A 26,203-nucleotide genomic window follows, 5' to 3' on the forward strand; every position below is an offset into this window, starting at 1 on the left:
TGCCAAGCTTTAGATGTACATCTGGCTTGCTGAAGACCTATCTGAACAGAACAAACCTCCCAGAGCTTTTCACACAGATTTTTCTCTAATAATCAATACATCTCATTTCTAAATAAAATTTTTCATTAAAAATAAAATGAGATCTGTTTCTTGACTGATGAATATGAGTTTGGCCTGGTTTCTCTGATAAACTCGAGAAACTGTAGGGTGTGCTGCTCCCTCAAAGAAATATCTTAGTCTGGTACTGCATTTGCAAATTCTAGTTGACAGACAAAATTTCAACAAATTTAACCATCCAACTCAAATCAGGATAAGAAGTTGCACAATTTACCATATAGAGAATTTGCAACAAAGAAGATTAAATTTGAAAATCCTAACAATGTTATGGCCCTCTTTGCTATTTGCATCTAATCTTCTGCACGAATGTATTTTTCAAATAGTTGTAATTAGAGTATGGTTATTACCTGGTGATCTGTTATTGCTTGCTGATGTATGTAAACATTCTTTTTGCCATTTTACTAGTGTCCACAGTGATCATTTTTGCTGACTGAATCAAATTCCATCAAATAGATATGCACAATCTAAGTAATTCTTTCAGAGAACATCTAGATTATTTTGAATATTTCCATACTACAAATAATGTTGCAAAGACTATTTTCAAGACACACCAAAAAAATCATTCTATAAGGATGAATATGTAGAAATGGTATTAGTGGGTCAACAAACATAACTACTTTTACAATTTGATAAGTGGTTTCAAACCTACATGAAAATAATTCCATCTACTAGCTAATGTCCTTCAATCAAAAAGAATGTTTGTAAGTGTTAACATAGATTTACTTTCGAAATCACGTAAGTTTTGTAAACTTTCATACAAAAAGGTTAAGAAGTTACTTTCATAGTAAAAATCATCACTTTGATAAAAATATTTACTGAAAACATTAAAGTAGTAAATTTCATTTCCAGAAAAACATCTTTGGCTAATAAACCTTAAATAATCAAAAGGAAAAGCAATTAGAAAAACTTCTGAAGGAAATCTATGTTAATTCTACATAAACCTTCTTTGTTAATTAAATAGCAGTGGTAGTCTGCAAAGAGAACAGAGTCTGAAAACAGAAATTTGGGGTTCTATCTAGTATTTATATTTACTAGTTATGGAATCATGAATACTGAAAAAAAATAATACATAGCTTAAAACATACTATATAAATCTGATTAAAATAAACAGTTCTGTTATGTGATCTCAATTTTTTATAAACATGACAAACATATTTCAAATCAGTCAAAATAATAATAGGTTGTAAGAAATGAAAGTGTTAGTCACTCAGTTGTATTGCCTGCTAGGCTCCTCTGTCCATGGGATTTCCCAGGCAAGAATACTGGAGTGGGTTGCCATTTCCTCCTCCAGGGGATTTTCCCAACCCAGGGATCAAACCCACGTCTCCTGCATTGGCAGGCGGGATTTTTTTTTTACTACCACTGAGCCACCAGGAAGGCCCAATTTAAGTCTAATGACTAATAATAAGGAGCTTAGTCAAAGATACATATATACCTGCTGTTCAACAGTAAGTATCATGGATATTTTATTTTCTATTAAATTTGAGCTAACACACACTTTAAAGCATAAATACTGAATAATCAATTATTTTATCAAAGAATCCATAGCATTATAGGTCATGAATATACAAATATGATGAAATTATCTATGTTTTCAAAAAGAATTCAAATATCCATATCTTAAAATTGTGATGATTAGGGGAAATGATCTTAGTTAATTGTTTCCATAATTACATTCCCAAGATAAATGTCTAATGGTATGATATCTAGTTTCAGTTTGTTACCAGATAATTGAACAAACTTGGTCTACCTGAATCTCATTTTTTAAAAAAATGAAGAAAAAGACATCTATAATGCTACTCTAGAGGATTTCTGTTAAGATCAACAGGGACTTTTCTTTGAAATCTAAATGGTGAAATCCATGATTACTGCCATTAGCCAATGAAGACAAGCACATTTCTATAGATAATATAGCTAAGAATTTGTCATTTGATTTCAAGTAACTTAAAAGTAAAATCTGAATATATCAGAATGGCCAACTAAAGAAACAACTTCCAACTATATTGTTTCCAAAACAAAACTCAAACTAATTACAGATAGCACAGATTAGACGTTTTAACTGGGAACATGAGTTCACCATTTTAGAGTCTTATTACACTACATTATTAAGCCATTCTAAAGTCTTATTACAATTATTTTTTTAATTTAAACTTCATAGAACCATGTGCATTAAACTCTTAATATTTCTTGGTGATTTTCCAAAGAAATTAAAATATCACAGAAGCAGCAGCTAAATACTCGAGACAAAGACACAAAAGTAAAGTAATTATATCAATAAGGCTTTCTTGTATTATTAAAAGCATTTGCTTTTCTAATCTCATTTTGAAATGAGTGCAATAGATCATGACAAATCCATTAAATGCCTATAATGCTGTCATGGAGGCATCCTTTCACCATCACTTAAATCCACATTTAGCTTTAAATGCTTTTTTTGTGTGTGTAGTCAGTAAGTATCATATGTTTTTATACCTATATGAAAAAAGCCACTAGACTCTTCTGTATCAGTAAGTAGTGGAAGCATTCAGTATCCAGCGGCCTGAATTAGAAACTCATGTCATGATTGCCTCAGTAGAATAAAACTTTGAGCACATGAATACATTATTTTGAAACAACTCCAACTGAAAATATCAGAAGCCGAGTAGTTTGGCCACCTTGCTGGAATATGTCATATAGACTATTAATATAAAAATAATACAGTTAACCTAATGGCAATCTAATGTCTCCATCAGCATATGAAGTATGTGGCCACTGGTTTGTTCTGTTTTATTAATGCTGTTATGTGGTATAAATTGCCCCCAAAATCATCATTGTTTACTTAAAATATTTCATTATGCTGTACCACGGTGTTCTCAGCAACTTCACAAAATACAGAATGCTAAATGCATTTGAGGAGACAGATTTTTAATCCAGAATCACAAGTAACTACATGAGGTAAGTGATAAAAAAGTTACTGCTTAAATAACAGGTGCTCACATCCCCTGAATGGAATTTTATAAACCATTTGTATTTACAATCACCCAGATCATCTGTGAAAAGAATTTGAGATCCCCATTGGAGATCCACCAAATCAGTCCGTGGGGATGAGGCCCCACACTTAAAAACAATTTTTTATGTTTTAATTTTTGGTTGTGCCTTGTGGCTTGCAGGAGCTTAGTTCCCTGAGCAGGAATTGAACCTGCACCCTCCTCAGTGAAAGCCCAAGTCCTAACCACTGGATCTCCAGAGAATTCCCAGGCTTTCCATTTTTAACAATCATCGCAAGTGATTCTCATCACATTAAAGCTTGAACCTATTGCTCTAGGACTAGGGGCATGAACAGGATGCCTTATTATGTAGTTGGAATGTTCAAAATGTAAACATGTTCCCAAGGATAATGCCAACAATGTTAAAAATGTGTCATGTTTTATCTCCTCTGGTAGATTACCCTAAGCTCTGAATAAGGGCATGGACTAATTAATTGATTAACTAGTTGATTGACTCATTTATTCCTTCATCGAACAAGTTACTAGGCATAATTTATGAGCCTGGCACTATTCTGGGACCTTTTATTGTTACAAAACAGTAGGCAACCTTTGATGCCTCAAGATATTCCTCACAACAGCTTTTACTTGAAATATGGTCAACAGTTCTTCATTGGATATTGCTGAATAAAGGAGAGAATAAATGCATTCATGGATCCTTTTTGCACCATAAAAAAATTATTGTGTATCTTGAAAATAAACAGTTTCCTTAATTACCAACTCTTTGTAGTAAAGCAGATATGACTAAAAACCTCAGTCCTTTCTAGTACGTACAGATTTTAACAATTGTTAAAATAATCACTGAAAATAACTGCCACTCAGAAATTACACAAAGGCACCCCAAGGTCACAAAATGGAATTTTTTAAAAGCCTCATTTCAGTGACCAATATTTAAGAGGTTTGCTCCTCTTTAGAGAAAACTGATTTTACACCATAGAGAGTATGCAGCTGCAAAGTCTTTTAAAAGATATCCAACAAAGAATGGATAATATGGATAGTGATAGGAAACTTATGCATGTGTGGATATATACACACACACACACATAAATAACCTTTTCAGTAATTTGTGGTTGGCATTAAATGCAAGAAAATGATCTAAATTTCACCTTACTGGAGGTGATCGTAGAGAGTATCTGGTATAATCTCCTAGTTTAATACGTGTGAAATATGACACTTAGGGGGAAAAAAAACTTGACCTATGCTTACTCAATTAGCAACATCACCAGCACTAATCCTTGGGTTCCTCTTTTTCAATTTTTTGTAGTATCAACATTTTTGTAGCATCACATTGGGTGCTATATGTTAGTTCTTCTAAAAAAAAGAATCAGAAGGGTGGTAATCTATGGTGTTTTTAACTTCATTTCCTATTTTGTAGTAAAAAGAGAAAAGGAAGTGGCAAGAAGAACTGGCCGGTATTTTAACTGATTCAAAATTTGTTCACCTCAAAAGTAACTCAAAAATTCTAAAATGTACTTGGGAGTTCCATGAGTTAAAAATCAAGCACAGATTTAAATCCCAAACAACTAAATGTGTAAATAAGTGCCGGCGCTTACTACCATGTCTCTTAGACCCCAAGATATGGTGTAATGAGCATGAGAGGAAAGAGCCTGAAGACAGGAGTGTCTAAAATCACAAAGCCAAGGAGAAAGACGTGCCCCTTAGCATCACACTGCAATATCCTAACAGGTTGTAACTGTGACCCTGAATCAGATCCTGTGAATGAGAATAAGATAGGAAGCTGCCCTACTATCAGGCACTGAGATAAGTGGAATTCAGGTTAAAAGGAAATGACAGTCATTACAACAGGAGCCATTTGTTGTGACTACTAGAAAGGAAGACAGAAAAAAAATACTTGCAATAGCTCCTTGCAAAAGAAAAACAAAACCAAATGAAAGACGGAAGTCTTCATTTTAACTAAACATCATGCAGAATATAACCAATTACAGTCTACCTAAAATTGTGGAAGAATTAGTTTAAAAGAGTTCTGAATACACAATCAGCCTTTTAAAAAGGTTCCTTGAAAGAGAGTTAAATAGAGACAATCTCAGTTTTAATCTCCTATTAAAAATTAATTCAATCAAGTTCATCTCAGACTGCCTATTTGGTTCCCATTAAACAATCAAGAACCTTAAGATATGCTTCTGAAAGGTTGGGGGGGAGGGATTCATACATTGAGCATCTAATAAATTTTAAATATTTAAAACTTCCTAAATTTGCTCCTAAATTTCTCTGCAAACAGCGTTAGTTATTAATGAGCAAGAACAACTATGCAATGACAAACCACCCACAAGTCAAGGTTTTATCTCTAGCACACAGCAGGGCCTTGGTCCACAGAGGGCATGAAATCAGGTCTCAACATCCTTCCTGAGTCCTCCTTATGGAACTCCTGTAACTAGGAGCTTTTTCCAGCATGTTCAATGAAAGGTTAAAAATAAGCCTAAAACAAACAAACAAACAAAAACTCTAAAGGGAACACACAAGCCCAAATTTCCTGCCTCTTGTTTGTACCATCACTTGTATGGGAAGGGGAGTAATAACAATGTTTAAAATTCTGGTATCATGCCCTACCAGAAGATCCTACCCATGTGACCTTGAATAAGTCACGTTACATCTCTCTCAAGTTTATTGCCTTGTTAAATGGAGTTAACGATAGTATCTTTCTCATAAGATGGCTCTGAGGATTAAATGTGTGTTGCACATGGAGGGGTAATGCTATGGCTGGTAGAGAGTAAATATCCAGTAATTATCAACTATTGCTACTATCATCAGAAAGGTGGTAGCAGTTATAAATACTCTGAAATCTGAGATCCTTTGTAATGCATGCAATGAAACTTAATCAACAAGAAAGTGGTATTTATTAAATAAATTCCTGCTAAACCGATAAATTATTAGTGTCAATTATGTTCACACAATGGCCTTGTTTTGCCATTTTCTTGTAATTAAGACATGCAAAACTTCTAGTACTAAATATTGCCTCATCCTAACCAGAGAAAAGAGGAAAAGCTCATTTTTTCTTTATTTGGATACCAAAGCCAGATTTGAGAGCTTCAGTGTACAGTAATGCTGCCATTTTTCCCAGAGTTTACCAAGTCTACTAATTTACAGTCAAGTTGAAATTCTCAACTACTTCAATATAAGATTATATCTTTAATTTCTTTTTCACGCAGCAACAGCAAAGCACATACATCAGATCATCCTTGACTCGAAGACAGAATATCACCCAATCTGCAATTAAAAATTTATCAGCACATTTCACAAAGAAAGGTGCCTTGTCATTCCTGTTGAAACATTGTGAGGGTTATAAGGAAACTTAACAATAAAAAAATTTTAAACACTTTGTATGTAGTAACTTAATAACAAGTTCATTCAGGGGATTGACAGAATTTGTTAATACCAACAGTAACAAGAAACATTTAGGAAGCTAAGTCTAACTCTTTGAGATAAAATCGTTTCTCCATTTTGAACATAAGAAAACTGAGGCCCAACCAAGTAAAAAGCAGTCTGATCCCAGAGTCCAAGTTCTTATCCACTTTTCCACATATGGATGTTGTGGCTTCTATAAATGTTACTTTCATGAAATACAGCATATCTATATTCTAGCAAAATGCTCCAAACACTGAACCAAAATCTCTGAATTATCTTTTAACCTTTATAGCCATTGAAGAAAAAAAACAAAAAACAAAGAGCACATTATGAATTTTAGAATGGAACACATAAAAATACCCGTGACTCCTACCTCAAGTCTGTCTGTCCGCATTAATTTCTGTGCAGCAGCTGCAGCAGCTGCAGGTACAGGGACCCCAGGGTTCCCTGTAACCAACATTGGTGCAGTCGGTAAGATCTCTGCTGGAACCAGGCTTGGGGAAACAGGTCCCAGGTAGGGATTAAAGGCTGCTGATGCATTGGTAGCTAAGCTTGGTGCAACTGAAAACATTGGCTGAAAAATAAAATATAAGGTAAAATTTAATAGGCAGGTCTTGGTTCAAAGTCGATATCCTGCATCATATAGCTATCCTCCACCCATGCATCCATCCATCCTTCCATCCTTCCATGCATCCATCCATAATCCATTCTTCCTCTGCTCCCTTCCTCCCTCCCCCTCCCTCTCTCCACTTAACTGTACATTTATTAACTCTCATTTAGATTAAGAACGTTTCTTAAATAAGCATTCATCAAATCAATGTTTCTCTAAAATATAATGGGTAATTTATCTAGGAAATTTTCCACTGGGATTTTGAAGCTTGGGGTCTACAATACTTGCAATTGCTTTTTTGAAAAATAGCTCAACCATTCAATACAGAAACTTCTTGTAGTTACCTAAACTCCACCTTTGTCCTGATTTAATCCTAGATACTTGTCTAAGAAAATACATTTCATAATTGCTATGTCAGATGTACCTGAAAGATTTGTTTACAACTGTTAATAGGCTGCAAGTGTCTTATCATCTAGAATAAATAAAGCAGAACTCCCAGTGGATAACAGAGTCTCACAGTCAATGTAAACTGTAAATAAATCTCAGGATATATGAAAGGTGATGATGACACCATTTCTTTTGAGCACATAAGATAAAGTGTTTGGCCTATGTATTTGTTGTAGGTTTTCCTGGGGAAATAGATGTTCCACCAGCTTCTTATTCCTTTGTGAGAGACTTTACAACAGATTCAGCTTACTGTGAAGAAATGAAGTCTGAAAAGAATACTCCCAAAGAAGTACATTATGATTATTCAAGGAAATACATATAGTAACACTGAATAAATGCTATAAGATAGATTTTTCTGCCAGAAATGCTTTCATGAATATATGAGGATGGTTTCCATTTGTTGATATGAAAATCTGTATGTCAGGAAATATATCTGTTCTTGAGTAAAATTAAATAATTTACCTTAAATTTACTTTAACAATGTGCTTTTTCATTTTCAAAGCATAACCTAGTACAATTTTCCACCTTGCTGCTGCTGCTGCTAAGTTGCTTCAGTCGTATCCGACTCTGTGCGACCCCATAGACGGCAGCCCACTAGGCTCCTCTGTCCCTGGGATTCTCCAGGCAAGAATACTGGAGTGGGTTGCCATTTCCTTCCCCAATGCATGAAAGTAAAAAGTGAAAGTGAAGTCACTCAGTCATGTCTGACTCTTAGCGACCCCATGGACTGCAGCCTACCAGGCTCCTCCGTCCATGGGATTTTCCAGGCAAGAGTACTGGAGTGGGTTGCCATTGCCTTCTCCAATTTTCCACCTTACTGGTGGTATATTTTCAACCTTCTAAGTCAATGGAGTTTTCATTCTGGATGTTTAATTTATGTGTAATAATAATATTTGTTTCAAAAACAGAAAAACAAATGGACAAAATGGATCCTATTCTTTAAGGTAATATTCAACAGTTTGTTATCTTTACCCTGCAGTAAGGAACAGAATCATAGAAAGTTTCTTTAGAAAGAAAGGGACATGAGAATGTAGATAATTCTTCCCTCTGATAGGAAGAAGAAGTCAGATGATCCAAGAGTTTACTTAGTACTCAAGGGAAAAAGAGCTTTATGCAATCAAGATATATATGTTACAGAAATAATTTTTATAACTCAGAAATATCTTAAAAAATAAAATAAACTCTTTATCTATTTTGGCTCTGACTCCTGTATTTAGAAGAATACCACAGAATTCAAGTATTCCTTTTTTCTTAAGGCAGTGGTTCTCAATTATGGGTGATTGTTTTCTCACAGGGAATATTTTGCAACAGCAGGGGATATTTTTGGTTGTCACAGCTGGGGGGCACTACTGCATCTAATGAAGAGAGGCAAATAATGCTGGTAAGTATCCTACAACACATAGAAAAGCCCCTCATAACATAGCCTCATCTGGCCTAAACGTCAATAGTGCTGGGGTTGAAAATCTCTGACCGCCTTCTCTTGATGTCACAAATTGTTTTAGGACAACATGTTTGCAGCTATCATATACAGTCTTAAGCACAAGATCGTGTAATAGAGAAAAGTTAATACAACTTCTGATCCACTTGGGAGAAGAAAAAGTATATCATAGAGTCCACAGACACTTTCAAATTAAAATAATTATGCCTCCCAATGTGTTGGTCTGAATGCCATGGTGAGCTGCCCCGTCAGGTTGATGGCTCTTGATGAAACAGCCTAAAGTAATACTTCTAGTTCCCAGTTCCATCTCTGCCTAAGGCAGCTACCCACTAACAACAGAAAACTGTGGGAGTCCCAGATATTAACAATCAATAACCTGTCAGAAATGGGGGCCCAGAGCAATCTCTCAAGTCCATCAACAGCTACTTATTCAAATAGCAGTTGATTTGATGTTGCTCCACTGACTATTGGCTGCCAAGGCAGCAGCAAGACAAGAGTTTAGCTGTACAATAAATACATGTTCAACTTGGGTCTCTATTCAGAATTATTCAGATTAAACTTATACCATTACGTACTATCAAATGCAATACGTGACATTTTCAGCCACATGCAGACCAGCACTCTAATTTCTCTCTTATATATTTAAGAATTATAAGTAATTTAGCATAGTAGACTAAAAAACTAGTTTAGAATATGAAGAACAGAAGCCAGTCAATATTAATTCTTGCCATGAATTAATATGCATTTCCAGACAGGGTATTTTAAATGTAAACTTCAGAAAGTAACTGAGATGTTTATGTCACTTTGCACAATCTACTAAAACTATTTAGAAGCAGAGGTCAAACTGGCAAACTTATCTAGAGGGAAGAAAGCATTCTTAAAAATTTTAAGAAAATAAGATCAGTGGCCAATAAAATTCAGCTTTGTTAAATATCATTGAGTAAAACAAATTTATAATCTGCAATACATATAAAATAGCAGCTCCATATTACAGATAAAAGAATACTTTCATTAGATAAAAATACTGATCTTACTAACTGGCAACATTTTTTCCACTGGATTGTCTCTATAGAGTTGTCACATGAATTGACTTTCTGACAATTCAGCAAATGTTAAAAACTTTAGGGCACTGTCCCCAAGTAAAATCAGTAGCAGCTTTCAAAATTCTAAAACATCAACTATGCAGCAAGCATTATCTCAAATTGCTCCCTCTCCAGATAAGTAGCATTATTTGCTAAACAGGCAGACAATAAATAAAAGTAGCTCTATACTTTGAAATTTGATTCCAAAAGTTGCCCCCAAAACATCCCCATCAAAGCGCAACATCCCTTCATTTCTTCTGAGCTTTTGTAAATTCGTTATATCTCTTCTTAAGAAGCACCTTGCTGGAGGTAGGTCATTGCTGGCCCCATCAGAGGGCCCTAATCAGACTAGTGAAGCGCCTGAACGGTGGCACTGCCAGTTCTCTATTACAAAAGCCATCCTGCAGAGTTCAGCAGAATCGCAAAGACTGATATTAATGCAATGGTATTATCAAGTAGTATCCTATTTTCTCCTAAGTATCCACAGAAAAATGTATAATTATGTAACTGGTGCATTTGATCCTGACTACATCCTTGTAATAATGATTTACAGATATCTTTGTTCCCAGAAGGCATAAAGAAGGTTGCTTTATGATTGCCTTTTTTGCCAGTGAACACCCTCAGCAGAGAAAAACAAACTGCAATCTTACTAATGCTGGTGCATTTATAGGCTAATCATTTGTTTGTTTTATATGAGACATTTGATTCCATTAAAGGTAATCAGGCTTTATTATGAATGAAAACATTATTCAATTTCACTTTAGGACCCTAGTTAAATGTGTGCAAACATGATTATTACAATAATTCTATTTATTGTGTGCCAGGTACTGTGCTAAGTGCTTTACCTGTGTTATTATATTTAATCCTCATAATAGTAGAAAATAAATTCCTTGGAGCAAACAAAAGCAAAACCGCTACTGCTTCTATGTCAAGGAGGAGGGGAGACACATTTAGTTCACTGTTAAGTCTCCAGAACTGAAAATGATGTCTGGTATACAATAGGCATTCAATAAATACACGCTGAATAAGTTATTGAATGAAAGAATGAATGAAAGGGTGAATACATTACAGCCTTATCAAGTGGATATTATTAGTTCCATTTAGCAAGTAAGAAAAAGGGTTCACAGAGACTATGTGCATATGGTCACAAATGAGTGCATGAAGACCTATGACTTGCACATCAGTGTGTTTGATTCCAGGTGGTTCTAGAACCAGTGGTTCTCAATGTTGGCTGTCCAACAGAATCACCTGGACAACTTGAAGCCCAGAATGCCCTGGTTAAATAAACTCTCCATTCATCAGAGTTTTCTAGGCAACAGGATTTTTTTAAGCTCCTGGGGAGGTCCAATTCCATATACTATGCAGTCTTCTACTATTTAAAAACAGAAATGGGTCCAGTTTTCAGATTCTATACGAGGTCTCTAAGAACACATGTTTCCTTATGGCTCCCTGCTTTTGAACATGGGTTTCCCTCCACAACAGAGGCTGATCCTGCCAAGCCCAAATGCTTAATAACTAATTAGGCTTCAAGAATCAGGACTCTTTTGGTGTTTGTCCTGATTCATCCACAGCTCCAACTATGAAAGGCATTTTCCTACCCTCAGTTCCTAGGTAACTCTTCATCACTAGAATCCAGTACTGATCACTTAGTGTGTTTACTTAACCATCTTTTCTACTTGGGCTGTCAGAGGGCAGTCTCACGCACTGTGCTTTGTCTACTAATATATCCAGCACTTGGCATCTATACATGTCTCTACAAATACTTGCTTAACAAATATATTTATGGATTTGCTGTTTTTCTCTGCCACTAAAAATTAACAAATACATTAAATATTTTCTAGTACACATATCTGAAAGTTTAAAAAGATTTAGTGTTATTTTCTCCCAATCTCAAATTTTAATCATTAATTTCTTTACTATGCTTGTTTAAAATTTATTTTATTTTCAATTGTCACTTTTTTTATATATTGAACTAAGCTTCATTAACATACTGTTACCAAGCTGTAATCTTGCAAATATCATGGGGGTCCTAATTTTTTAAACACTGTGTGAAACAGTGTTTGCATACAATGTTTGCTATTTTTAATAAAATGGAGGGAGTATATAAAATAGATCATACATAATCAGCATGTTCTGGGATACAGAACAAATTTTAAGTCAAGAGTTTTCTAGATTTTATGGTATGTGTGCGTGTGTCTGTTTGTAAAGATCAAACTTTTAAGCAGGGAAAAACAAAGCTTTTAAAAAAATTAACAGCTCACAATCAAGGTGCATAAAGCCATGTTTCTGGGTAGGTACAATCCTGTACAAAAGCTATAAACAGTCTCTGTACACAGTTATTTTGCATATAAACACAGAGCCAAAAGCTAATGGGAATTATCAACAAATTCACATCACAGCGTATTTTTTTCTAAGAAGGTAGCACATGACTGGAATAAAATGAGAAATATTGTTTTAAACCCCGCTTCTAGACTGACTTGCTGACTGGGCAAATCATATGACCACTTCCTTTATTCTGAATTTCACATTATCCTTCAAGCGAGTTCTCCTGAAGTAATAAATACTTAAAAGAGCAGACTCAATTCTAGTCCTCCACACAGAAAGGTATTAACAAACACGGGCTGGTGCCTAAGATTCTGGGCCCATTCTCAAGCTGATTGAAGAAGCAGAGGTTCCTTGACAGAATCAGGCAGTAAGACGGGCAGGTTGGATGCAATAAGGCTCAGGGTGCCTGACCCGGAAACATTTTACCAGAAGTACTTGGGGATAAAGCAGCCTTATCTCAACCACTAGTTGGATAATCTAGAAAATAAAGCACTAAAAAACAATTTAAGAATTTCCAGGTGTTCCTGGAAGTGTGACAAATGACAACTTCAAAGCTTTGAGCAACCAACTGACAAAAAATGCTTGGACATGAAGTGACAGCAAAGGCAAAGTTTTGCTGTCAGGAGCAGCAAAGGAGCTTCTAAGACTTTAGCTAAATCCAGTAACTCTGAATTTCTCTGTCCTTAAGAAGCAATAGTTAGAACTGGACATGGAACAACAGACTGGTTCCAAATTGGAAAAGGAAAATGTCAAGGCTGTATACTGTCACCCTGCTTATTCAACTTATATGCAGAGTACATCATACAAAATGCCAGGCTGGATGAAGCAAAAGCTGGAATCAAGATTGCTGAGAGAAATATCAATAACCTCAGATATGTAGATGATACCACCCTTATGGCAGAAAGTGAAGAACTAAAGAGCCTCTTGATAAAAGTGAAAGAGGAAAGTGAAAAGGCTGACTTAAAACTCAACATTCAGAAAACTAAGATCATGGCATCTGGCCCCATCACTTCATGGCAGATAGATGGAGAAACAATGGAAACAGTGACAGACTTTATTTTCTTGGGCTCCAAAATCACTGTAGATGGTGACTGCTGCCATGAAATTAAAAGATGCTTGCTCCTTGGAAAAGATATGACCAACCTAGACAGCATATTAAAAAGCAGAGACATTACTTTGCCAACTAAGGTCCATCTAGTCAAGGCTATGGTTTTTCCAGTAGTCATGTATGGATGTGAGAGTTGAACTATAAATAAAGCTGAGCACCGAAGAATTGATGCTTTTGAACTGTGGGGTTGGAGAAGACTCTTGAGAGTCCCTTGGACTGCAAGGAGACACAACCCGCCAATCCTAAAATAAATCAGTTCTGAATATTCATTGGAAGGACTGATGTTGAAGCTGAAACTCCAATACTTTGGACACCTGATGTGAAGAACTGACTCACTGGAAAAGACCCTGATGCTGGGAAAGATTGAAGGCAGGAGGAGAACGGGACAACAGAAGATAAAATGGTTGGACGGCATCACTGACTCGATGGATATGAATTTGAGTAAGTTCTGGGAGTTGGTGATAAGTTCTGGGAGTTGGTGATGGACGGGAGGCCTGGTGTGCTGCAGTCCATGGGGTCAAAAGGAGTTGGACATGACTGAACGTCTGGACTGAACTGTACTGAGGTTACTTTGAATTCATGAAATGCATAGAGAATTCGACATGAGTTCTGCACTTGTAAGTGGCTAGTGTGTGTACCTTCAGGGCAGCTACCATGGGAAAGTATGGAGAGTCAAGGCCAACCTTTGGGTACACAGGGAAAGGCATCAGGGCGGGCATGGCTAGGGGGCCTCTAGAGCTCAGTTACAGCCCCTCAAAGCACTGCTGATGCAGACCTCTTCAAGAGCAATGCCAAGAACCTGGAAAAAGCATCTCTCTGGGATAGACCAAAGAAATATAAGAGATGCTTCCAAGTTGTGAAACCCTAGGTGCAATCTATTTTTGGCTATTTAGCAATTTATTGTTAGATTACCTTATATCAGAGAGTGCATGACAAAGTAATAGTATTTTTTAAAGTACTGTGTGTGTGTTAGTTGCTCAGTCATGTTCAACTTTTTGTCACTCTATGGACTGTAGCCTGCCAGGCTTCTCTGTCCATTTTTTAAATCTACTTTAAAAGTATTTTGCTAAGGCACTTCAGTCGTGTCCGACTGTGTGTGACCCCCATAGATGAAAGCCCACCAGGCTCCTCTGTCCCTGGGATTCTCCAGGCAAGAACACTGGAGTGGGTTGCCATTTCCTTCTCCAATGCAGGACAGTGAAAAGTGAAAGTGAAGTCGCTCAGTCGTGTCCGACCCTCAGTGACCCCATGGACTACAGCCTACCAGGCTCCTCCGTCCATGGGATTTTCCAGGCAGGAGTACTGGAGTGGGATGCCATTGCCTTCTCCGTTAAAAGTATTACTTAGATTAAAAAAAATCCAAAATTATTATTTTTTAATTTGGATAATAAAATTCTCTAGGTACTCTATTTATCTTCAAAAATCATACAACTATTTGCATTTTTATTAGTGATTGAGAAATGACAATACAATTAATACCAATTATTTGATGATTTACTATGATAAATTTAAGGAATAGACACACAGATTCAATTACTTATTTTCAACTACTTATTTTCTTATGAAATGGGAATAACTTTATAGTTGGTAGGATTTTGCAAGTAATATGTCTTATTATAATTTTTCACTATATGTTGAAGAAGGTTAGGGATTTTTAATGAATCAACCAAAGACCCAAAGTGGGCTGGTGACATGTCTGCACTTAATGTTTCCACAGCATGGACGCCAGAACCTGAACAGTCTGGGTGAAAATCGTGGCCCTCCTACTCACTAGCTATGTAACTTGGGCAAACTAGTAAATCTCTGAACCCCTGAGTCTTCATCTCTAAAGCTGGATAATATTCCCTACCTTATAGTATGGTTGTGAGGATTCATCATACAGAAAGTGCTGAACTCTTTAAATGCCCTCAGAGTACTGTAATTACTACCCACCCCCCAATGTTATGTTCTCTTTCTGATTCATGGTTTGGCACATTTCACTACAACATAATCAAGTCCATGAGAACAAGAAACTCGCCTATAAATCCCACCATTTCCAAGATCAGTCCAGTGTCGTGTCCTGGAGATCTTAAATTTATAGACCTAGTTTGCTCAAACTCTGTGAGAAAATGAGAAACTAAACTCGGAGGCATGCTAGCTATTTCCTGGTCCCAACAGTACTCTCATGAAGTCCCTGACTACCCCATTCTATGCTGCAGTCTCTATAACTGGACTGTGTTCTGGTTCCCAGTTACAATTCCTTTGGAGTCTGGGGTAGGTAAACTACTGTGAATTTCTGTTTTTCCCATGTTTGGGAAACTCGTTCCTTCAATAGTCCTTTCACCTATTAGAAATCTTTTAAAATCTCTGCTACATGTCAGGAATAACACTAAATACTTATGAATTTGATTAGACCTTCATAGCTCCCTCGTCTTTTCACGTTTCCTCCAGTTATGGTTTGAGGGTCACACTGGTTGGCCATAGAGAACTAAGATGCTTTACCTAATTGACTAAAAACCCTGCCACTACTTAAGATATTCCTGATACTGCCTAGGTTACAAATCTGCTCACAGTATTATCTCCTCTGAGATCACCACTATGTGGGTTGGATCCATGTTGATACTATATCTTTGTACACCACCATCTATTCTAATGGCCATCTTCTTTTGAGTGGCAACCTTTTTCCATATTTCCTAACCTTCCAGCCCTGTTGTAACTCCTGTTTGTAGGCTCAGCACTAAAATTCCAGAAAGCAGCTGGTTATGACCCTCTCGTTTATTTCTGAATCTCCATATCATTATCTTCATCAAAACAGGGCTTGCTACAAGAACGATCAGTGTCTCAGGTGGGGTTTTGAAAGCAAATTTCCTGGAGTAAAGCCTTCTCTACAGTCATTAAAAGCCCAAATGTTTCAAAATTGAATAATTAAAATGACTTCTATACTCATTACAAAAACGTCACTCTGAATGGAGTCTATTTTAGACTATGATCTCAGGATGCCTTTAGCAGAAGGGTAATTCCACATTCAAATCTAGTCATATCAAGGAAAATTAACATAAAATCTGAATGGGCTCACAACTAATAAAAATAAATGCTTTGTCTAAGCAGAGAATTTTCCAACAAAAACACAAAATGAGGTAATTTTTCTGGTTTCAGAAATCTGTAATTTAGTGATCTCATAAACAACATATATTTTGTTAATAGTATTTCAAAGACATGGGCAGAAATGCTGTTTAGAGTTTGTCACAGGATTACGCATATGATGACCCTGAAATGGCCTTGAGAGTAAAACTCAAGGACTGCCTCAGGAGAAGCCAATACTTGACAGTGAGGAGCTCACTGCCATGACCTGTCCTTGTTGTCTGGGAACCACACTTGCTGATGTCAGAGGTGCTCCGGGACACTGAGAAGGAGGAGCCTGCCAGTAAGCACACTTAAGTGTTTAAGTGGAACAAAGTATCTCACACCAAGGAAAGATCTTATATCAATTAAAGCAGCAGCCACCCCAAGGATTTATCACATCTTTGAAACCATGTGAGAGTCAAGTATAAGAGAACTCTTATCCTATATTTTACGCTACAGAGAAAGAGAAGACTTTTTTTTTTTTAACCAAATGGAAATCTTCATGCTATCCCCACAAAGACATGTGAAATTAACAGATGTCACACAAATAAATTTAAGATATCATATTGTTAACTGAGTTCCCAATAATGGAAAAAAATATATCAAGTGAAAACAGACAGAATTATAACATTCTCTCACCTCAACTGTATAGTATTGATAATTGGTATCACTGCCGATTGGATTTGGAGATCCCTCCCACCTCGAAATGCAATCCCCCCCTCTTTTTTGGAATGATTGGTTCATTAAGTTCTAAGAGAGAATAATAATTACATTGAGTTCAGGTGTTAAAAGGTATTAGGAAAAAAAATTAGTTAGCACACATGCTACAGTTGCCATATGAGAAAAACGTGGGTCTTCACGTTTCTAGGACCCCATAATATTGCATATAAGTCAGTGACAGCAATATTCCAATTATTGCAAATTTCAACATGCATTTAAATACAAAATTACTATATCAAAATTAATATCAAAACATCTTTTGCAACTTAGTTATGATATTAATCTCTTACATTTTTGTGGATAAGTGTGAGTAAAGGTTATTAAAGTCATATGTCACATACACCCTCCCCCCAAATTCAAACAAAAAAATAAATGAATATGCTCAGAATCATAGGTTATCTACCTACACTGTTCAGTAAACATTAAATGTGTGTGACCACCTAGAGTTTATAAAATTTAGCTTTTTTCTCTAAAAAGTCCATGGAGTTTCTGCCTCTCCTGATTAGTTCTCTGATGAGACTTCCAGATCTATGATATGGATTCACTACTGTCAGAATTTTCCTAGCATCTGTAACTACCAAATAGTTTCAATTCATAACTGAATAACGAAGGCTCCTTTTCAAGAAAGAGAACTATATAGATTCTCTTTAATGAGAGAGGGAAGGGAAACATTTACTCAAAATTAAAGATGATTGACACCAATTTTCAAAATGACTATTAGTGTTAAAAAGGTAACCTGAAAATGCACTGGACTATACTGATGAGTTTAATGGTCATTTTTAAAAAGACCATTGCACATCTGCAAGTCACAGGATTTAATCTGAAGAGAATCTGAGGGGTTAAACATCCTGTCATGTCATTTTTCACGATTTAGCCAGAAGATGAGTAACTTCATCGTGTAAAAATTGTTCCTAGGGAAATTGTTTCTAGGGTTTGACTGATATTTTTGCTGGAAAATGCTAGGCAACTGATATTGTTACCTGTGTTCACTTGATCTAGTGTAATCACCAAGTTAACACTGAAACTGAGCACTCAGCAAGACAAACTTAAGGAATGAGAACTAAGAACATGCTTACCACGGGTTGTAATGGGGCACCAGGCATCATGGCATTGGCTAGTTGCATTTGCTGGGCCAACATGGCCATGTTCTTCTGCTGAATCAAGTTATTGCGCCCATTTATCTCCAACTGTGTTTTTAAGTGTGGGGGTGGATGAAGATATTTGCAGTTCTCCCTGGAGCAACGACCCTAAGTAACGAAAGCAGAAAACATCATCTTAAAAAAATAAAATCCACCAATCTTTAAAAAAAAAATCATAATAATATAAACCTATCTTGAATCTACCATGAGTCTTTCACACAATGTATTATCCAAGGACTTTATAACACATTTGAATAAGTAATGAATTCACTCAAGTGTATTATCAAAATGAAGTATTAAGACATTTCAAAAAAGTTTAAAGCTTAGAGAAGTTCCTGTATTAAAATATTAGCATTAATATTTCTAGACCCAAGTTTAAAAATCTACAAACTGCTAGGGTAATATTAACACAGAAGATCAAATAAAAATTTTAGGCTCCTTCCTTAATGTCTCCTGGCTAACTTTAATGAATCAAAAAGAATCATGAAGTTTTACCATCTATTTTTACTTGTACTGAGTTGTAAGGAAATGAACTTACAGGACTCAAGGCACACTGTATCTTCAGTAAAACACCTTTACACATATCTCATAAGAAGTTAAAATTGCTACTAAGCTTTATGAGCCTAAATGTTAAGAAATATATAGATGAAAGGGAGGAAATTCCTACATATTTCCTGCTGAATACAGAGATCAGTAAGTACAATGAAATACTGGTGAAAAAATGCAGCCTTTAACCTTTCAGCAATAAATCTAGTCTCCATTACCTAAGAATTATAAAACAACAGAAACAGATATGTTTACCCTTCAAAAACTTACAGCATAAAATAGAGAAACAAAATAAGTTACTATAAAATAAAAAATATGAATATATGTTTCTTTGGGGATGATTCTCCTCATCAAAATACACATAAAAGTCTGTATTATGAAATATTGTCAGGGACAGACCCATTTATTTCAATACAGTATTGTCAAGTCATATTGATAGCAACTTATCTCATTAGTTATTACCTCATAATCTTTTTCATCAATAAATTTAGTTAGAACTGTTTGTGAGGGTAAAAAAAGACTTAACTGAAGCCATCAACCACTTTCTTGAGCTTTCTTTGATTTTGCTAAGAAAAACCTATCTGTTTACCATAATTTGACCTTGTACTGTAACCTAACTCAGAAAACTGAGGTTTGTGAGAAAATCTGTCAGAATTCTACTTTTAATGACCTATTTCTGTCTTATATTGATTAAGGCTTTTGGGAATAAGTTTATCCACAGGCTAATATCACAGGATACTGCCTGTTCTGGTAACAAGCTTTATGTAATAAAGTATTACTAACAATATTTCAAGTCAGGAGGCAGTAGAGAACAGTGGACAACAGCAAGACCATTCCAGGTGTCAGGACGTGGGGCAGAGGCCGCGCTCTCCCACTCATCAGCTATATGAGCTGCATAAAAAACTAACTTATTTAAGCCTCAGGCTTTTCATTCATTTCAAAATTGCTATATAACCTACATGCATGTGTGCTAAGTCGCTTCAGGAGTGTCCAACTTCTGCGACCCTATGGACTGTGGCCTGCCAGGCTCCTCTGCCCATGGGGTTCTCCAGGCAAGAGTACTGGTTCTAGGCGATCTTCCCTACCCAGGGATCGAACTCATGTCCCTTATGTCTTGTGCATTGGCCCTATATAACCTACGCTATACATTTATTTTGAAGATTAAAAAAGATAATGTATATGTCACACCCTTGGCCCTGTCCAGTACTCTTAGAGGAACAAGGGCAAGGTCAAAAGCTGCTGTTGCCACCACCCCCAGCACATTTTACATTGTATACACAACAGCAGAAAAACAAAATACTGGCATGAAGGTAACTTTTATACCATTAATCACAGCTATCGATATATTTACAAGTAAAGTAACATGTACATATCTCTGATTTATTCCATAGGAAATCACCATGCCTGATACCTGTTGAGATCATGAGCACGTTATTAGCTTAAAAGCATCTGGATGCAAAACCACCTTCACAAAAACAACACTTCAAGTCACAAGACAAACCATGGTGAATGACTGGTCAACCACGGATGACACATGGTCTGATATCAGAAATATCCAAGTTTGGGTATTATAGAGAAAATCTACTTTTTCAGTACAATGAATAACTTGGTTCTAAGAAAAATTCTGGTTATCAATATCTCCACATCATATTTCTTACTAAGATTGGACTTATTTAAGAGCAGATAAGCTGGGTTATATCCACTCTGAGGATTCAGTTAATGTCAGTTCACTCAGATCACTTTCTAGAGTTCCACAAATTCCATAAATAACACAGAGACAGCCCTGGGCGCTGAAAGCAGCCTTGTGAACATCAACACTGGTCTTCCTCTCTCTTCATCCTAAGGCCTCCTTGGAACACAAATCTCTAGGGCCCTCCAACCTACAAACACAGCCTATATTGAAACAATAAAGGAAAGAAATCATGTACAAATCACCATATATTCTGTATCACTGCATCTCAAAACTTAATAAAAATTCAGGCCCTTTGGTTTTCCTTTTGTCTTTACTACACGTACTCAGGAAAAATGTCATTCTACTACGTTTCTTACATAGGCCCCCTTTCCATGCTCAGCTTGATTTGAGTGCATTGGAGCCTTACTTTCAAAAAGCTATGTTATGTCCGAAAGAATTAACTGAGGACATTTTGTGGAAAAGGTATGCAGATTACCTAGCCTCTTTCACACAGAGTTTGTGGCAACAGACCTGGGGGTCCAGGGATCTACATTTTAACAGTATTCCAGGTTATTCTGATATAGCAGGAAACATAATAAACTACAATTCTGCAAAGCCATGTGAATTTTTCATTGACATCTGTGGAAAAAATAACAGAGTAGCCTCCGCAATGGATATTAGATAAACTTAGCTCCTTAGGAAGGTCAAAACTTGTTTAATGCTGACTGTGCTGCTGAATAATTGTGGTTTGACAAATACAAAGGTCAAAAGTAAGTTAGAATAAACATCCTCTTCTAGAGAATTGCCTAAGCCCTGAGGAGAACCATGAGTGGCAACCCTTCTGGGGAGAGTTAAGGTAAATGTGACATTGGTACTTCTCCAGGTTCATCCATCTCCAAGTTCCCAGCTCTGTACCTCAATAAGCATTTGCAGAATGAATGAAGAACATTTCTAACTAAATGCTTAAAGATGAATTCTATTGTAACTCCATTATGGAGACAATGAAGATAATAGAATAAAAACTAGTTCAGTTCAGTTCAGTTCAGTCGCTCAGTCGTGTCCGACTCTCTGCGACCCCATGAATCTCAGCATGCCAGGCCTCCTTGTCCATCACCAACGCCCGGAGTTCACTCAAACTCATGTGCATTGAGTCGGTGACACCATCCAGCCATCTCATCCTCTGTTGTCCCCTTCTCCTCCTGCCCCAAAAACCTCCCAGCATCAGAGTCTTTTCCAATGAGTTTGACTCTGAGTTGTACTAACCTAGTGATGCTTTTATTCAGAGGCCAGCAATTTGAACACACAATAAATAAAGCTTGCCACAATAAAAGAAGAGAGGGTAACAGGAGGCCTCCAAGTTTCACTAAGGAGGAAAGAAGATCTGTGTAGAGATTCGATGCACTTGGCATCCTAAACTCTATACAGTGCTGAGAATATATTCTAAACCATCTAAAAACAGAAAGTCAATCAGTATCTTCTGCTCACATACACAAATTTTTGTATAGGAGCTACAACTCTAAATCATTAGAGATTTTACTCCAAGATACAATAAATTGGGTTGCAGGATTACTGCAAAAACATGCATACGTTTTTGTAAAGTTTTGATTCCTACAGATAGATTGAAACTAACCTGCTTCACTCATGTCAGATTCTTTGCGACTGTATGGACCATAGCCTGCCAGGCTCCTCTGTCCATGGGACTCTCCAGGCCAGAATACTGGAGTGGGTAGCCTTTCCTTTCTCCGGGGGTCTTTCCAGTCCAGGGATAGAACCCATGTCTCCCACATTGCAGGCGAATTCTTTACTAGCTCAGTCACAATGGAAGCCCAATAACAAGCAGTTGCCTAATCCAGCACCCTATCTGTTAAAAGTACTAAAAATAATACGAGGAGTAAAACTCCATGACAGTGCATGACAATCATCAAAACTATAATATAAGCTTGCCCTTGATCATCATTCTATATTGGCATATCCACTAAGAAAAAATGCCATTCTAATACATTTTTCACAACGCGATGTTTCTGTGATTTACTTTTGTTGATTGCACTGAAATCTTACTCTCAGTGAGCTGGCCAGCCGATGCTATACAGCTTATATCGTAAATACCTTAGACTCCATTCAAGGAGACTTTTTATAAGTTAACAACACAGATTCCAAAGATACCCTTGTAATGTATATGCTGTATATTTTAAGGAAATGAAGGAAGTTCAATAAAATATTGATCCAGAATGAGTCCATTTTCCTCTAATAATTTTTCTACATCTTTAAATAAAAGTAACCTGTTCAAAAAAAGTAAAAAACTTCCCCTTGAAGTCTTAAAAGCCTATATATAGCAATAATGGTCATCAGAAATCACTGGAGGCCAACGGAGAGATCAAATCATCAAATCCTCAATTTCTGAAGTCACAAATTATTAAATTGTGAATTGAAGTGTTTTATTAGCCTTTGAAATCAGTACAAAAAGTGTGATTCCAACAAGAATTTGTACACTATTGTTTGAGCCTCAAAATAAATGTCGTTAATTTTTAAACATTATAGTCTAATAAAGTGTGTGTGTGTGTGTTAGTTGCTCAGTCATGTCCAACTCTTTGCAACCCCACAGCCTGTAGCTGTGGGGGTTCCTCTGTCCCTGGGATTCTCCAGGCAAGAAAACTGGAGTGGCTTGCCATTCCCTTCTCCACTAATAAAGTGTACTTTAAAATAATTACATACATAGTATGAGCATATATAATACATATCTAAAAATGATATATGATGTATACAATGAGGTATAAATTGCAGAATAAAGAGAAAACTGCATAAAACAGAGGTGGAGATTTAGAGATATAAGAACACTATTTGTCAGCTATTTTCAATATTTAAGAACCTGCTAACAATCAAAAATAAAACATCTTACTTGGAACTTGGACAAACTTAATAAAACCAAAAAAAACACCACCAAAATTATATTTGAAAACTAGAAAAACAAATGTCCTGTTTTTAATTTCACTTCTTCCACCTAAATTAAAAGAAATACAGTGACTTATGAGGTCAGAATACAAAAAGACATCTCATTAAGTTACCAAATGGTCACTATGTTTTAAAATTAAAATTACTGAGTCATATTTGGGCAGACTCTGAAAAGAAAGGAGCAATGAAAAAATTATAAGGATACTAGCTAACACTCAAAAATCTTTTCCAACTTTCACTGGAAATACTGGTTTTCTGATATTTCAATTGTTAAAACTAATATTTTCTTTGCAACAGCTGAGATATGCAAATGTTTTGAAGCACTTTCTAAAGATATTCATTGCTCAGATATTGGCCGGAAGCACTGGCAAAAGAATTTGGTAGCTTCCTACTAAAAACTGTTACTGTTTTTTGATCGACCTTTTTTTTTTTCCAGCTATGATAATACAAATACTCAGAAAAATTCTGCCAAGGTGGGAGAGTAAGTGGCAGTCAAGAAATACTGTTTCACACTTTTCCAAAATGATGATTTTTATGGTTCTGTCATGCTTTCAATTATCAATTCTAAGATAAGGGTGAATAAATTTACTTACATAATATTTATTTTTTAATTTATTTTACATATACATGCTAAATGCTTTTTGTTTTTTTCATTTAAGTGAATGAAAGTTTAGCTCTAGGAATTAGTTTGTTGGCTTTTGCAAATATTGGAAATAAATTAATTGCATCTAAAACACAGGATATTATAGGTCTTATGTATACCTCTTTATGACTCACTTGTTTCCATAAAGTACCTGTGTCAGCTGAAAAAATACATGCATCCTAAAAAGCAGTTCAAGGTTTCTCCACCGCAGCACTGCTGACACTGGAAACCAGATAAGCCTTTGGTATGGGGGCTGTTAGTAGCAGGCCTGGCCTACTAGATGGCTCTAGCACTCCTGGCCTCAGTTATGACCATCAAAATTATCTCTTGATAATTGCCGAAAATTGTCTCAACACTGCCAAATCACCCCTGGGAGCCAGGGGAAGGTAAAACCATCTTCAGCTGAGAGTTAAGCACTGCTTTATACCTAATGGAATTTAATGAAAGCTATATTAATCTGCTCAGGCTACTATAACAAAATACTGTAGACTGGGTGGCTTAAAGAACACAAACATATTTTGTCACAGTTCTGGAAGCAAGAAGTCCAAGACCAAGGTTCTGGACAATTCGGTTTTCAGTGAGAGTTCTATTCCTGGCTTGCATCACCTTAATATTTCCTCAGGTAGCCTTTCCTTGGTGCATGCATGCATAGAGAGCACTCTCACTGGTGTCTCTTATTAAAACATTAATCCTTTCAGATCAGGGCCCCACATTTAGGACCTTAACCTTAACTATTTGCTTAGAGGTCCAGTCTCATCTCCAAATATAGCCTCACTGAGACAGAGCTTCAGCATATGAATTTAGAGAGAGATGAGCTTCAGTTAGTAAAAGGGGCAAGCATAATTTTAAAACAGCTAACCTAAATTTATGTGTTAGTAGCTTTAAATATTTTCATTCTTACATTTAAATGGTAGAATTCTTTATTCTGGAAATTTCCTCAAACATAAGATAACAGATTTGTACTATAACACATGACTAGAATTTGGCAAAATTAAAAGGAATACCACCCCAACACTTGACTCTAAAGTGGTGGTATTCCTTTTTAATTTTGCCGAATTCTAGTAGCTGCAGCTTCTAAAAACTTTCAAAGTATGAAGATGTGAATTTTCCTATTTGTTTGGGTTTTAAACGATATTATTTTATTTAAAATAAAAACAAAGACTATAGTATATCAAAGAATAAATACATTCTGAAATCATATAAGTCATATCAATCAATTCACTTGCTAACTGGAATACTGAAGATGCTGATTTTTTTTTTTAAGGACAAGCCACATTTTCTTGATTTTATTTCCCCACAAAGTCTTTTCAGAAAAACTGCAAGCTAGACACACACTCTCTCCTTTGAAAAAGAAGTTATTGAGAAAGATAAATTAAGTAGCCAAAGAACCCAGAAAAGTATTTCTGACTGCCACCTGGAATTCTGGAGGACCCATTGCATAGTGTTGTTTTTAATCATATGAAAATGAATGCTGCTACTGCTGCTGCTAAGTCGCTTCAGTCGTGTCCAACTCTGTGCGACCCCATAGACGGCAGCCCACCAGGCTCCCCCGTCCCTGGGATTCTCCAGGCAAGAACACTGGAGTGGGTTGCCATTTCCTTCTCCAATGCATGAAAGTGAAAAGTGAAAGTGAAGTCACTCAGTCGTGTCCGACTCTTATCGACCCCATGGACTGCAGCCTACCAGGCTCCTCCGTCCATGGGATTTTCCAGGCAAGAGTACTGGTGTGGTTGCCATTGCCTTCTCCAATGAAAATGAATACATGTGTACAAATGTACTTATGCATATACACACATATATATTCACCTCAATTGTATGCCTATTTCCAAGAGCAGTTTTGTATTACAAACTCAAACTTTGCTTTTGCGGCAATTTTAAGAAACTTAAGATATATGACTAAAATTTTTATTTCACGCTTTATT

General features: G+C 36.2%; 1 protein-coding gene across 48 annotated transcripts in view; it reads right to left on the reverse strand.

The window, feature by feature from the left end:
- The window catches only part of MBNL1 (muscleblind like splicing regulator 1), a 222,460-nt gene that overhangs the window by 23,477 nt on the left and 172,780 nt on the right, over positions 1-26,203 (reverse strand). For 25 of the 48 annotated variants that reach the window (XR_009494559.1, XM_024992665.2, XM_024992516.2 and 22 more), the window contains 3 exons: positions 18,409-18,579; positions 17,252-17,362; positions 6,874-7,074 (listed from right to left, as the gene is read on the reverse strand). Coding sequence is in view for 47 of the 48 variants with exons in the window: in XM_024992516.2 (XP_024848284.1) it covers positions 6,874-7,074; positions 17,252-17,362; positions 18,409-18,579 (483 nt within the window). In the remaining variant the exon portion in view is untranslated. The remainder of the gene's footprint in view (positions 1-6,873; positions 7,075-17,251; positions 17,363-18,408; positions 18,580-26,203) is intronic. The other 23 variants (XM_024992693.2, XM_024992614.2, XM_024992590.2 and 20 more) reach the window with 1 other exon arrangement.

The sequence above is a fragment of the Bos taurus genome, chromosome 1, assembly GCF_002263795.3.
Source record: "Bos taurus isolate L1 Dominette 01449 registration number 42190680 breed Hereford chromosome 1, ARS-UCD2.0, whole genome shotgun sequence".
Taxonomy (NCBI): Eukaryota; Metazoa; Chordata; class Mammalia; order Artiodactyla; family Bovidae; genus Bos; species Bos taurus.